Raw genomic sequence first — 12810 nt, 5'->3', positions numbered from 1 at the left:
TTGGCAGTGCTGGCCCAGCTGCACACACACACACAGAGGCATATTTTCACTGCACAGCCAGGCAAGCCCTGCCCATCGCGCACACACACACACACACACACACACACCCACACCCACACACACACACCCACACACACACCCACACACACACACACACACACACACACACACCCACACACCCACACACCCACACACCAGGTCATATATCACAGCACTGGAATTGTCATGAGCAGACACACTCCCAGCCCAAGTTCATGTGCTTAGTCACTCATTCGTGTCCTACTCTTTGCGACCCCATGGACTGCAGCCCGGGCTCCTCTGTCCATAGGATCTCCCAGGCAGGAATACTGCAGTGGGTTCCCGTTTCCTTCTCCACTAGTTCCTATACTCTCTCCCATCAAAAAACCCCACTGTCTTAAACAGAGTCCTGTATGCCCTTCCTCTCCATCACACCCAACGACCCAGAAAGAGGTGTTCACAGCTCCACATCCTCACACCCCATCCACCACCCCTGGAGTACCAGCGCCACCCATACAGAATCAGACACCCCTGGCACAGTGTCGCACCACCAGACACACAGTGCCACCCCCTACCAGTCACTCGGTCCTCTGCTCATCCTCCCAGACAAGTTCAGACACCATCCCCACAGTGACAGCCGCCCCCGGCCACCCCGCAGAGGAGGGGCTCACCTCTCTGCACCTGCAGCTCCATGGCCCCAAAGAGCCGCTGCTCCGAGTGGTGGTGCCTGATCTCCACCACCAGGCAGCAGTAGAGGCCGCCGTCCAGCAGCGTCAGGTTGCGCATGGTGATGGTGAAGTTGCCATGGTGGTCGGAGGCCGACTCCAGCCCATAGCGCTGGGCCAGATCCTGGCTGCTGTTGGCCTGGTGGCTACTGTGGTGCAGGTGGAGGTCCTGGAACGTGAGGTTGCGGATGGGCCGGCGCTCTGAGCAGACCTGCACCTCGCCCCGCGAGCTGCGGTACCAGGTCTTGTAGAAGGTCACGTCGTGCCCTTTGGCCAGGGGGCCCAAGAGCCTGCAGGTGAGGGTGACGTTCTGCCCCTCAGGACACACGTACAGGGAATAGGGCGTGGCAATCTTGAACGCTGTCACCAGGCCTGCTAAGAGAGACGAGAGCCCATCACCCACCTGAACCGGCAACACTCCCAGTACCCACCCGAGTAGGGAAGAACCTCAGCCTGGGGCTTCAAAGATATGGGTTCCCCAGCCACAAGCTCAGGGCCAGTCAGCTGACCTCCGCAAGCCTCAGCTTCTTCTTTTACCCGGCTCCCTCCAGGCTGTGTGGGAGGAGCCACAGGAGCCTCCCCAGGTAAAGCTGGATGAGGCATAGGCGAAACACCAGGCAGGCAGCAGGGTGGGCCGGGCCCCCAGTGTCCCTCTCCCAGGGACGTGTGCTGACCCCAGCTCCCGTCCCCTCATTGCAGGCACCATGGCTCTGCCCAGACCTGGCCCCTGGCACTTGCAGTTCCCGTGCTCAACATATCAGGTGGGAGAAGCAGAAGGCAGTTTGGGAACAGCAGCCCCTTGCCCTGGACCACCCCTCTGGGGGCCATCGGCATCTATTGCCACTCCTGGGGCCAGCCTGCCCCACACCCCCCTCATCAGTGAGCACTAAGGCAGCATCTGCCCATGTGAGGCCTATGCCAGGGGCTCTATCTCACCTGGATGCTGAAGACAGAGCCTCCCGTGGGAGCTTATGGCCTAGCTGGCTAGACAAGTCCTACATCCTGAAAAAGTAACCCCACAGGACAAAGGGCAAAGCCGCACCAGCCTTCGGGGCACTTGAAGGAAAGAGGACATGACCTTCCTGGGGATAGTCAGGAGACTTCTTAAAGGAAGGAGAATCTTTGGGGTTGATGGACAGACAGGAGCCCAGCACTTGGGAGGCAGTAAAGCAGAAATACCCAAGGTGTCTCAGGGACAAGGACAGGTGTGAAGAAAAGGTCATCTCATCCAGGCGCCTGCCTGCCACCTGGTCTTCTTAGACACATTTTCTCATTCATTTTGCTTCAATAAGCAAATGAAGGGTCCTCTTTACCCTACCCCCGTCTCCCAGCATGTAACCATGTTGACCCCCCAAAGCACTGGCCCTTTAACAGAAAATTCTGTCTAGCTGTGAGCCTCAGTTTCCTCATGTGTGCAGGAAGGAAAATATTAGCTACAGTGGGGTTGTGAGAGGACAGAATGAGGGAAAGTGGAGAACACGCTATGTGAGCTCTCATGCCCTCTGCAGACAGTGGAGCGATAGCTATAGTTACTAGACATTAGCGATGTTTTCATTTTATTTGGCATCTCAGGGGTTGTTGTGGGCCGACAGGGAAGGAGGGTTTGGAAATATGTACAAGATCCAAATGGATATGCCCCTTCCGTTGCCATTGCCTAAACCCAAGATAATAATGCCACTTCTTTCCAGACGCCCTCTCCCTGTTTTACAGCCTGTCTCCTTACCCCTCCCCAGAGGAGCTGAAAGCCTGGCCCAGTCAGGAGAGAGGCAGACGCTGTAGCTTTGGAATGGGCTCAGCCTGCAAAGGAGTCTAATAGCTGGGAGTTACATAGACTCTTAGCCTCAGATGCCTCGCTGTAAAACACAGAAGTGGAACAGCTCCCTGCCAGAGTTGAGGCAAAACTACAGATAATTTATGTGAAATGCTCTGAAAGTTGGGGCTTGATACCTGGGAGCTAGATAGGTCTCTAAGTCATTTCTGCAATTCAAAAGACATTTCTTAGGAGTGAAAATAGAACAGAGAAGCCTGCTTTGAATCCTTTCTCACCAAAGTGTGAATGACTGATAACAGCTGTGGCCCAACCTTGGCATGCTTACATATTTAAAGCAGAGTGTGAGGAGGCAGAAAGACATTTCCCCCAAAGAATATGTCTGCAAGGGTGGAGTTTTAAGCCCCAGAGGGTAAAAAGGACAGAGACGCACCAGAGCCTCCCACTCCTGACACCTGCATGTGAGAGGGGGCCATGTCTAGGAATCTCAGATTTTTGGGAAGTCATTGCCAAGGTGAGCAAAAACGTCAGAACTTTAGTCAAGATGCTCATCTTCTTTTCAGGGAGAAATGTAGATGTCAAGAAAGAGAAAGTGGTTTGCCTGAAGTTCTGGAGGGTATAAACTCAGAACCTGAAGCATGGGGGCTTCAGGTAAAGAAGGATCTAGTTAGGACTAGAAGAATAATAAGTAGGATGGGCATGGCCAACAACCCAGTAAGGCAGGTGTTATTTTTATTCCTGTCTCACCAATGAGGAAACTGAGGCACAGAGATGTTAAGTAACTCACTGAAGTTCACAGAGAAAATACCAGAGTCAGAATTAAACTCAAGCACTTAGACACTGTACTAAAAGAAAAAAATTCAGAATTTGGCAGCCCACAGGCCATATTCAGCCTTCAAATATATTTTACTTGAACCTCAAAGTATTTTACATTTTTTTTTTGAGATTGCCAAAATTTAAAGACCAAGAATTTGATACGAAAATTCTGACTTCCAGCTTCTCTTTGAAAATCAGAACATTAACACTAAACCCAGCTTTCCAGATGGTACCAGTGGTAAAGAATCTGTCTGCTAATGCAGGAGACACAAGAGACCTGATCTTGATCCCTGGATCAGGAAGATCCTCTGGAGGAGGAAATGGCAACCCGCTTCAGTACTCTTGCCTGGAAAATTCCACACACAGAGGAGCATAGTGGGCTACAGTCCATGGGGGTCACAAAGAGCTGGACACAGCTGAGCGCAAGCACACACAGCTTTCCCGTGAGGCACTTGTCCACTGAAACTGAGCAGCACCCTCCTCTTCCCATGGGACCCTGGTGCTCTAGCTGGCCGCAGTCCCCACCTCTCCCTAATGTTTCCCCCTAGTCTGCTTCACTCTCTTCCCATCAGTGTCCCACAGACATTTGAGTTTCTGGTCCGTGAGTGGGCTCCTTGGTTTCTAACCAGGGAGGCATTCCACTCCCCAAGCCCACTGTCCTACAGATATAACAGTCAGGCTCAGGGAGAAAGTGATCCACCCAAGGCCCCCAGTGGAAACCGAGCTACTGAGTCATGGCTGTGCCAATAAATGACAGTGGGAAGTAGTCACAGAAAGGGCCCTCTGAGGAAGAACAAAAACCCACCCAAAGAGTGGACCTGGATTAGCTCTGCCCTGTGCTCCCCCTTTTCCCCAGCCAGCCATGTGACAGCTCCCACCAGCACTTTTCCCGACTGATACCCCATTTTCCCTTTCCCCAACATTATCTTTAGCCCCAGAACTACCCCCAAGGGTGTGAGCCGAATCCAGATCCAGCAGTACTGGCAGGAGCACGCACACCCTGGGGGCCAGGGGAAGGCTGGCTCAGTGGAGGCCAGGGCCGCAGGTCTGGGTGAGTGGAGGCAGAAGCAAGAAGTGGAGCTCAGAGCCGAGCAGGGTGGGGACTGTCAAGTGGACAGAGGTGTGGATGGGGTGGGGCGAATATGTAGGCAAGATGAGGCTAGCTTGTGGGCAGGATAGGTGTCTGTGAGCACAGGGTGACGGGGCAGGGTGGGAGCAAGCAGCAGGGCCTCCAATGGGGCACCAGCCCAGGGCCTCCCTGGTCCAAGCAGTGATGCTAAGGACCGCAGAATTCCCCAGAAAAGCAGTGGGGACGTGCTTTTCAGCCCAAGAGGCAGTTTCTTTGCAGATTCACAGGGGAACACAGAAGCGGGGTTCAGAGACAGAGCTGGGGAGGGTCATTGCTCAATTCCTGACACCCCAAGCACCCCAGAAGGCCCTCTTCCCCTTTTAGAAAAAGGAGAAGCTACACTGGGCTTTAGGTTTGGGTGTGGGAGAGAGTATTCAGTTCCAGCAAACGGACTGGATGGTGTGGGCCAGATGTCCACAGGACTTGTCCTGGGGGAGAGAAAACATCTTGTTTGTTGTGTCTGAGACTCCAACCAGAATAAGGCCGGGGCAGCCTGTCCTTAGGTGGACTCGCAAGGGCACGGTGTTAGGGAAAACTACACACGTGCCCCATGCCTTCCACGACTGCACATACACGTGTGTTATCAGGGGCTATAAATAGCCCAGCTGGAATTATAATTATTTGGTCAGAGGATGTTGCTTATTGTAAGCAGCAGATCCTTTTGGACACCTGGGGCATTGTCGGAGACTGGGGAGGAAGGCCCCTGGCTCCAGGGTGGCCGAGAGCATGTGGAACAGGAAAAGGCCCCAGGCCCTAGGCTGAGCCTGTGCCTGTGTGGGAACCATCCATCACTGTGCTGTTTTTAGGGCCCAGCCCCACCCCACCCCCCCCCACCACCCTGCTGCTGGCTGAGTTTGCAGAAGCACGTGCAGGAAGAATGTTGTGACCCTGGGGTAATTCTAGGTCTAGGGTTAAAACTCTAGCCTGGGTGGGCAGATCCCTGGGCCCCAGTCCCCACTTAGCCATGCCCTTACTATGTGCCTTGGGCAGGTCCCATCCTTCTCTGGGTCTCCCTTTCTTTGTCCTATCTTGAGAGACTCCCCACATTCCTAGCCACCTTCCAATTCTGAAACCCTGTGGCAGGTGAGAAAGGCTGTCTTTCTTCAGGGCAGAGAAGGGTGACAAGAATGGGCAACAATACGAAGATGACCACAGGCATTTATGAGCACTTCTTACATGTTAGGACTTGCTGAGCACTTGGCACTCATTTAATTCTCATAACCTCTGATGTAGCTCTTATTATCCCCATTTTAAAGAGGAAGAAATAGAACTAGAGAGGTGAAGCGATTTGCCCAAGGCCACACAGCCCTATGTGGCTGAACAGAGGCCCACACCTTGGACAGGCCAACACTGCAGACAGGAAGAGCCCTCCACCCCTCCAGCGGGTGGGGCTAACATGTCATCCTCTAGCTGCTCAGAGTGAGCTGACCTCCAGTTGACTTCTGCGCTCTCCACGCAATCATCCTTGCTCTGCCTCAGACCCAAAGCAAAAACATCATTCTTTCATTCCACAAATATTTACTAAGGTCCAAACTTGAGCCAGGCCCAATGCAGAGAGGCCATGGGGGTGCAGGGTTCCTTAAGGAACTTCCACTCAGAATTCAGTCCTGCTTCTGCCACTTTCTAGCAATGGGACCCTCAGCCACAGAGGGGCTGAGCCTCTTGTAAAAGCTTCTATTCTAGTCTAAGAGAAAGTTCTTGTTTGGCTTCATCTCAAGATGCTAGTTTTTGTGACCCCTTTCCCCCGCAAGCAGGCACCTCGTGAAACCCTTTGGGTGTGCATGGGATGGGTGTGGGGGTGGGGGGGAGGGCATGTAAACAGGCCTGTGTATTTTCCCTGACCAGGCATGAACTTAGCCCACAGTCACCAAGGCAACACCCTGGCCTTTGGAGGTGGGTCCCTGGTTCAATTAGTCAGGCCTAGAAGGCCCCACCCAAACAGCTAGACTCTGTCTAGCTGCTAGGGGCTGTAAGTAAACAGTTACTCATGGCCTGCTATTGCTGGCCCTGTGCTAGATGCAAAAGGCCAGGTCCTCGCCCTCACAGCGGACCCCAAATGGACCCTGCCAGGGCAGTCCATGAGGGTGTAAGGAAAGGCCAGGCTCTGTCTTTATCAAGATGCCGAGCACAGAGGGCAACAGAGGTAAGGACCAATCAGGACTGGTCCTGATTCCAGCGCTAAGCTCCAGGAAGTAGCTCCAGGGCAAGGGGCTGAGGGCCCAAAGCTGGCAGATCCGCCCGTGGGCCTTCGTAGCCAGTGAGGACAAAGGGCATCTCAGATGTGTTTATTGATACCTCCTCCTGCAGGAAATGTCCATTCACATCAGACCAAGGAGTCTAGGAAGGGGAAGCCAGGCTCTATGGGAGGAAGTGGCATTTCCAGCACCTTGGGAAAGCATCGCTGCCTCTGGGGCTGGAGGCTGCTGGCCAGCACACCTCCCCAGGGAGAGCCTGGGGCTGACCAGAGCTGCGCCGGTGACCACTCCTCTGGATGGCTTCTTCCTCAGTTCTCCCAGGCCTTCCCTGAGGACGGCTCTGTGTAGCCCAGATTGCCGGCTCCAGCAAGCTCCCCTCAAGTTCCTGTGCTTTGAGGACGTCCTGAGGTTCAGGTTCCTATCTCTTTGTGCCTGCCCCTCAGTGCAGGAGGCTTGGTGGTCATGGCAGCAGCAGGTGCTTACTCTGTGCCAGGCATCATTCTGATCACTTTTACATTGATTCACTTATTGAATCCCCGCTCTCTGTGAGGTAGGACTGTGACCGTCTCCACTTTACCGATGAGGAAACTGAAGCACAGAGAGGCTAAGTAACTTGTACAGAGTTTCACAAATAGTACTTGGTGGTGCCAGGATTTGAGCCCAGGTCATCTGGCTCCTGAGGTCTGCAGTGTAGAAGTAGCCGAGGATTAACCACGGTCCCCACCTCCTTCCTACAGATGTACAGTGTGACCTGGCCAATGGGGCTGCCAGCTCCCTCTTGGGACAGCCAGCTGGTCCCAGCATGAGAAGAGGACCCAGCTAGAGCCACTGTATTTGTTTGAAGAAGGCAATGGGGGAGGCGGGAGAATTGGGGTCTGGAAGAAGCCCAGATTGGCCTGCTGACCCTGTCCTGGCCTCTTAGGATGGGAAACTGCCCTCCCTCCCTTCTTCCAGGAGAGCTAAACTGCCCCCTGCCACCAGCTGCCACTCTGCACAGTGGGGAGTTTTCTTTTGCAGTGGAGAGGCGCTCACGGCATCAGCATAAGGAGTTTTACTTTCAGTTTGATGGCATTAAATAACATTGAATCACATAGAGAGAAGGCTATTCCCTTTTCAGTTCTCTTTCAGTCCTGATTACATCAAAGAGAAAGTCCTAGTTTGATACCAGTGTATCTCCAAAACATCTCTATTATATGCTAAGCTCGTCGTCTTTTTTTTCTTGCAAGGTACAGCAGGCTTGGAGCCTTCTCCAGGCTATAGTTTCCAATCAGAATTTACCATATTTGGTTTTCCTATTATGCACTTTTATGATTTTGTTCTATTTATGGCAAGTGACACTGGCTTTCCATTTATGGCAAGTGATATACAGTTTCCTTTTAAAATCTATTTACCTAAGTAAAAGAAATGAGTAGATTTTTTAAAGTACATATGGTAATAGGCAGACGCTGTAGAAATCCCCAAGGTGGTGAAGAAATGGACTGAAGGTCAGGAAACACCATCATGGAATTACCCTTCAGAAGCATGTCTTCAGCTTTGCTGAGACCCTGTTACCCAGCCTACTCAGGGCTCAGATAAAGAGGGAGTGTGTGTTTGTGGTCCCATAGTAAGTGAACAGCAGAGGCAGAACTTGACCCCCTGGTCCCCATGAGAAGTAAGATCCTATGTAGAAGGGTTAAGAGACTAGGCTGGCTTGCCAAGGAGCAGAGCAGCTTCATTACTGAATTATTGGTGTGCACAAAGGTGGCCATTGTTTTTCTCCCTGGGGATGGTCAGCCAAAGTAAAATAGGCTGAACATTAAGCTCAGTTACAAGACCCTAAGAAGGCAAGCAAACCCTGGCTTGCCTTGAAATTGCAGAGTCCCCATCTCCAGGGAACCTTAAGAGGAGCCTCTACAGGCACCTGCACGGGCATTTCAGACTCAAAGTGCATAGAGGTGGCACAAAGGGCTGGACTCAGCACCCCAGACCTCCAGGATTCTAGAGAGCCCTGCCCCAGGGAAGCCAGTCAGTGCCTTCCCGTGCTCTGGGCACTCTGTTGGACAGCAAGAGCGCTAAGGAGCTTAGCTAAGAGCTAAGGCAGCAAAGAGCTAAGACAGTAAGCCAGTGGCATGCAGCCGTCAAAAGCCAGGAGACAGAATCATACCACACAGCCAGAAGCAGGTGCCAGGTGCTATATTGTGTGTGTACCCTTCGCCACAGCCTCTGGGGGAGGCACTGTCATCGTGCCTCTTGGAGAGATGATAGAACCTGCTCAGGCATGCTGAGCAATGCACAAAATCACAGAGCAGTACAGGGCCATCTTGAGAGGTGAATGGAGGGCTCATTGCCTCCCCGAGCTGGACTGTTAAGTAACGGGTTGTACAAGAAACCCTGGCAGGCAGGGCACACGACTGCAAATCCCTAGCTTCGCCATTCTCACACATGGTGGCATCAGGAAGGCCTTGCATGGGCCAGCACTGCTACTGAGGGATCCCCAGGCTCTATCAGAAGCTGTCCCGCTGCTCCTGGTCCCCCTCCCCTGGTGAGGCCAGACTGCTCCTGGATGAACAGCTGACTTAAAACCTGGAGCCTCAAACTCAGTCTTTGGGACTTGGTCAGTGCTGGTTGAGGGGTCACTGCCAGTATACCCAATGGGCACTGAGGACCCTTTCCTCCCTCTCTTCTTTCCCTCAGTCTGTTTGGCCCTAAGACCCCCTGTGTGTGTTGCATATAGGGAGGTCACCCCTCAGCAGTGTACCTCCCACTGGGGCCACCCTGTCCCTGGAGGTCAGACCTTTGCCCCGTTTGGGAGAAAAAGAGAGCAACCAGCCCAGCCAGGGGCTCCCCAGTATAGCTGGGGACCCCTTCCATGGCCTCAAGGCTGCTTCTCTCCACCCCAGGGCTTCTGGGCAGAGGATTGTGGATTTCCTAAGACTAGTCTTTGCTGTGTCAGAGGCTTGCACCATTGGGTTACTCAACAAGGGCCTGCAACACTGCTTACCATACAGGGAAGGATGGGCTCCTCCTTCCTCAGTGCACCTCCATGGACTAGACCCAGAGTTGGAGACTCCTGGGTCAGCCTGTGAGGTCATGGCAAGGTCAATAACTTCCATAGGCCCTAGGGATGCCAAAGAGGGAGAAGAGGCTCTGCCATCCTTGGGGTCTTCTGGGTCCTGGCCTCCTAGGTACCTCCCTCCACCCATCTCACCCTGAGTCAGGTCCAGGAAAGGGGTATCTGCAACTTCTCCTGGGCTCCTAAGCATCAGGCTCACCACCACCATTCTCCGCGGTGCTGGCCCGGCCCCAAGAGCTAGAGAGCAGGTCTGCACCAGCCACCCCATCTCACCTTCCCAAAGCATCAAACCTGCCCGGGGCAGGAACCTAGCGGGCTGGTAAGCAGGTCTATTCAGTTCACAGACCCTCTGGACCTTGCCTGCAATTAGGCCTGCCCATCTCTTAGCCCCCTTGTTGCACACTCTACTAGGTAGCAGCATGAATACTCATTAGCACACCCATATTACAGTTAGGAATACTGAGTCCCAGACTAGTTCAAACCTAACAGAATTCTCGTGACTCCTTTCAGTGGAAGACTGCTTCAAACCCTAATTATCGCCCTGAGCTGGGCGCAAGAAGAGATGGAGTACCCAGCTGTCTCTGGCAGGTCTCCAGGCTGTGTAGACAACACGAAGCGAGGGGCTCCGAGCCTCCGTGCTGCTGGCTGCTCGTGAGCCAGTGCCCTGTGCTCTCGTCCTCTGGAGTTCAGTTTCCCAAACTGGGGCTGCTGAGCAGAGAGCAGCCCAGCCAGAGGAGGACCCAGGGCAGGGCTAAGAGAATTGACGGCCTCTCAGGGTCACTTGGAGAGGCTGGGACAGGGCAGGGCTCTGTAGCCAGCGGGTTGCTGGCCTTCCTGCCTGCCACCATCCCCTGCTCCTCTGGGAAACCATGTCTGCCACGAGCCATGGCCTTGGTGCTGAGACTGCTCCCCCGCCGGCTTGGACTCTTCCTGGGGAGCACCCAGTCGAGGGCTTAGGCAGCCATGTCTGCGGGGTGTGGGCTCCCTCCCCCTCATAGGAGGCCAGGCCAGCCTTCCAGCGCTGAGATGGCATGAGCCTGCCTGCCCTCAGTTTCTGAGGTGTTCTCCAGGTTCTCTCAGGCTCCTCCTCTTGCTCTTACCCTGTCGTCCGCTCCCTCCTCTTCTTCCGACTCGCCCACTGGGTCCCGTGCCAAGCTCCCCAGCTCCCTCCTGCCTCCCTCCGACTCCCTGCATGACTCACACTTTCCCTCCGCCTTCCCAGGGAAAAAGTTTAAAAGTTGAGTTCCATAGGCTGCCTGCTGGTCCCCTCCTCCCTCACGATGCAATTTCTCCAATCCTAGACAGACAAGAACTGTCGGCCAGACTATGGGTGCCGGGACCTCCTTTGCCCACCCCCCAACTCAGGGAGCCCCTGTGTCCTGACCAGGATACCACTTAGAGCTGTGAAAGTCTGGACTTTGGAAGAGGAAAGTGACACCTTCCCGTGTATGGCTTCTGTGTTTGAGCTAAGGAAACTGAGGCCCGAAAGATGCTATAAGTTATCCAAGGACCTAGAAGGGGCTCATAACTGAGCTGGGAAATGCCCCCATGTTCTCCCCAGTCCCCCCGGGGGCAGCTTTGCTAGAATGCCGGGGATCGGCTAACCGCTCAGCACTCAGACCCTCAGAGGGGTGTGCATGTCCAGCAGTAGACCAGTGGCCACCCTGACCAGTGCCCACCAAGGCTCAACCGTGAGTGTCACCAGGGTATAGGACAGTGGCTGTGAGTATACAACTCCCCTACCGTGTGAGATCCTGGAGCCCTACGGCGGGGCAGGGAGATGCGGCAGGTGTCAAATGCCAGGGGCATTCACTAGAACACACTGGGTTGTCTCCACCGGGTCCACCTCCTGTTCGGCAGAAGGTGCTCGTGGCCTGGGCTCTCTGGGCTGGGAAGGCTTGGACAGGCAGCCGCTTAGGCAGCTGTCAGCAAACAGATGTGCCCGTCACCCAGCCAGGGCACTTGGCAGAGAGCTGCTGCCTGCTGCCAAGTAGTCCTAGCAGCCTCTCTGCCGCGGGGGGTGCAGTGGGTCACAGGGGGCTGAAGGGGGCTCCCAGGGCACCCCCGTCTGACCTGTGATCCCTACCCTGCCCGCTGTGTTCTCCCGGTGCTCCTCCCCCGCACCCAGGCTCACCAACCTTACCTCGGGAGGCAGCCAGGAAGAAGGCGAGGAGCACAGGCCTCCAGCGCCGGCTGCCAGCCTCCGGGACTGGGGGAAAACCCATGTCGCCGTCGGGCAGAGCTGCGTCTCGCGCAGCGGGGCCAGAGCGGAGCCCAGGGGCGCGCAGAGGGTACTCCTGGTTCGCAGCGAGCGGACGGGACGCGGCCGGCGGGGAAACCTCCAGGCGAGTGAGTGTCGAACAAGTGAGCGCAGACGGCCGCCCGCTCCGGGGGCCCCACAGCACCCCCGGGCGGCCATGGAGGGCACTGCCTCTCCAAGGCTCCACGGGAGGGACTTCCCGCTGTCCCGCACGGCCTGGCCCTGTAAGGTGGGGGAGCCAGGCAGTATCCCAGAGAGTCAGCAGCGCAGCTTGATTGCTAGTTTCAAGCCTTTTCTTCTCTCCTCTATTCCTGTTTGCAGAGGATTAGTATTGGTGCAAAGCCTGAGAAGTACATCTACGTCTAACTTAGCATCCTCATCATAGATTGTATCAGCCCTCACCCACCAGCAGGGGCTTGAACCGATCACCCTCCAACCCAGCCCAGGTCCTGATATGTAGTAGGCACTCCCAGTAGTGGAATGGATGGATGGAATCTAACTTTTGTAAAGAGCTGGGTGAGTTGGAGCAGGCTCGACTGTAGATTCTAGAGCCTGCAACACTCTTGTGCACATGTATGTACCCATGCATACAGGTGCAGGCTTGGCACACCCCTACACTGGGACACGTGTGTGTGTGGGGGGGTGTGTGTGCACACAACATTGGGTAGTGTGTCCCATAGAAAATCACCAGCACTCCCCTGGCCCAGGCCCCAGCATCACCTCCCACCTTGCAGCCTCTCTTACTCCCTGTACCTCAGATGTCTGCAGGATGCTCACACGTGCCCACCTCTAGCCCTCTGCTCTTGCACCACACCCAGTACTGGCGCTCCTGGCAATGTCTCTCTCC

At 54.8% G+C, this 12810-nt stretch overlaps 2 protein-coding genes across 3 annotated transcripts in view; one reads left to right on the top strand and one right to left on the bottom strand.

Annotated features, from left to right (window-relative positions):
* Positions 1-12090, bottom strand: part of C28H10orf54 (chromosome 28 C10orf54 homolog) — a 31206-nt gene extending 19116 nt beyond the window's left edge. The window contains exons 1-2 of one of the 2 annotated variants that reach the window (XM_013975632.2): positions 11847-12090; positions 690-1118 (exon numbers count right to left, since the gene is read on the bottom strand). In XM_013975632.2, the coding sequence (XP_013831086.1) occupies positions 690-1118; positions 11847-11928 (511 nt within the window). In that variant the 5' untranslated portion in view covers positions 11929-12090. The remainder of the gene's footprint in view (positions 1-689; positions 1119-11846) is intronic. The other variant, XM_005699167.3, reaches the window with a different exon arrangement.
* The window catches only part of CDH23 (cadherin related 23), a 431691-nt gene that overhangs the window by 374808 nt on the left and 44073 nt on the right, over positions 1-12810 (top strand). The gene's annotated exons all lie outside the window — the stretch shown is intronic.

Source organism: Capra hircus, chromosome 28 (assembly GCF_001704415.2).
Source record: "Capra hircus breed San Clemente chromosome 28, ASM170441v1, whole genome shotgun sequence".
Lineage (NCBI taxonomy): Eukaryota > Metazoa > Chordata > Mammalia > Artiodactyla > Bovidae > Capra > Capra hircus.
Note: the sequence above shows the minus strand (reverse complement) of the source record. Positions and strands in the feature narration are given on the sequence as shown.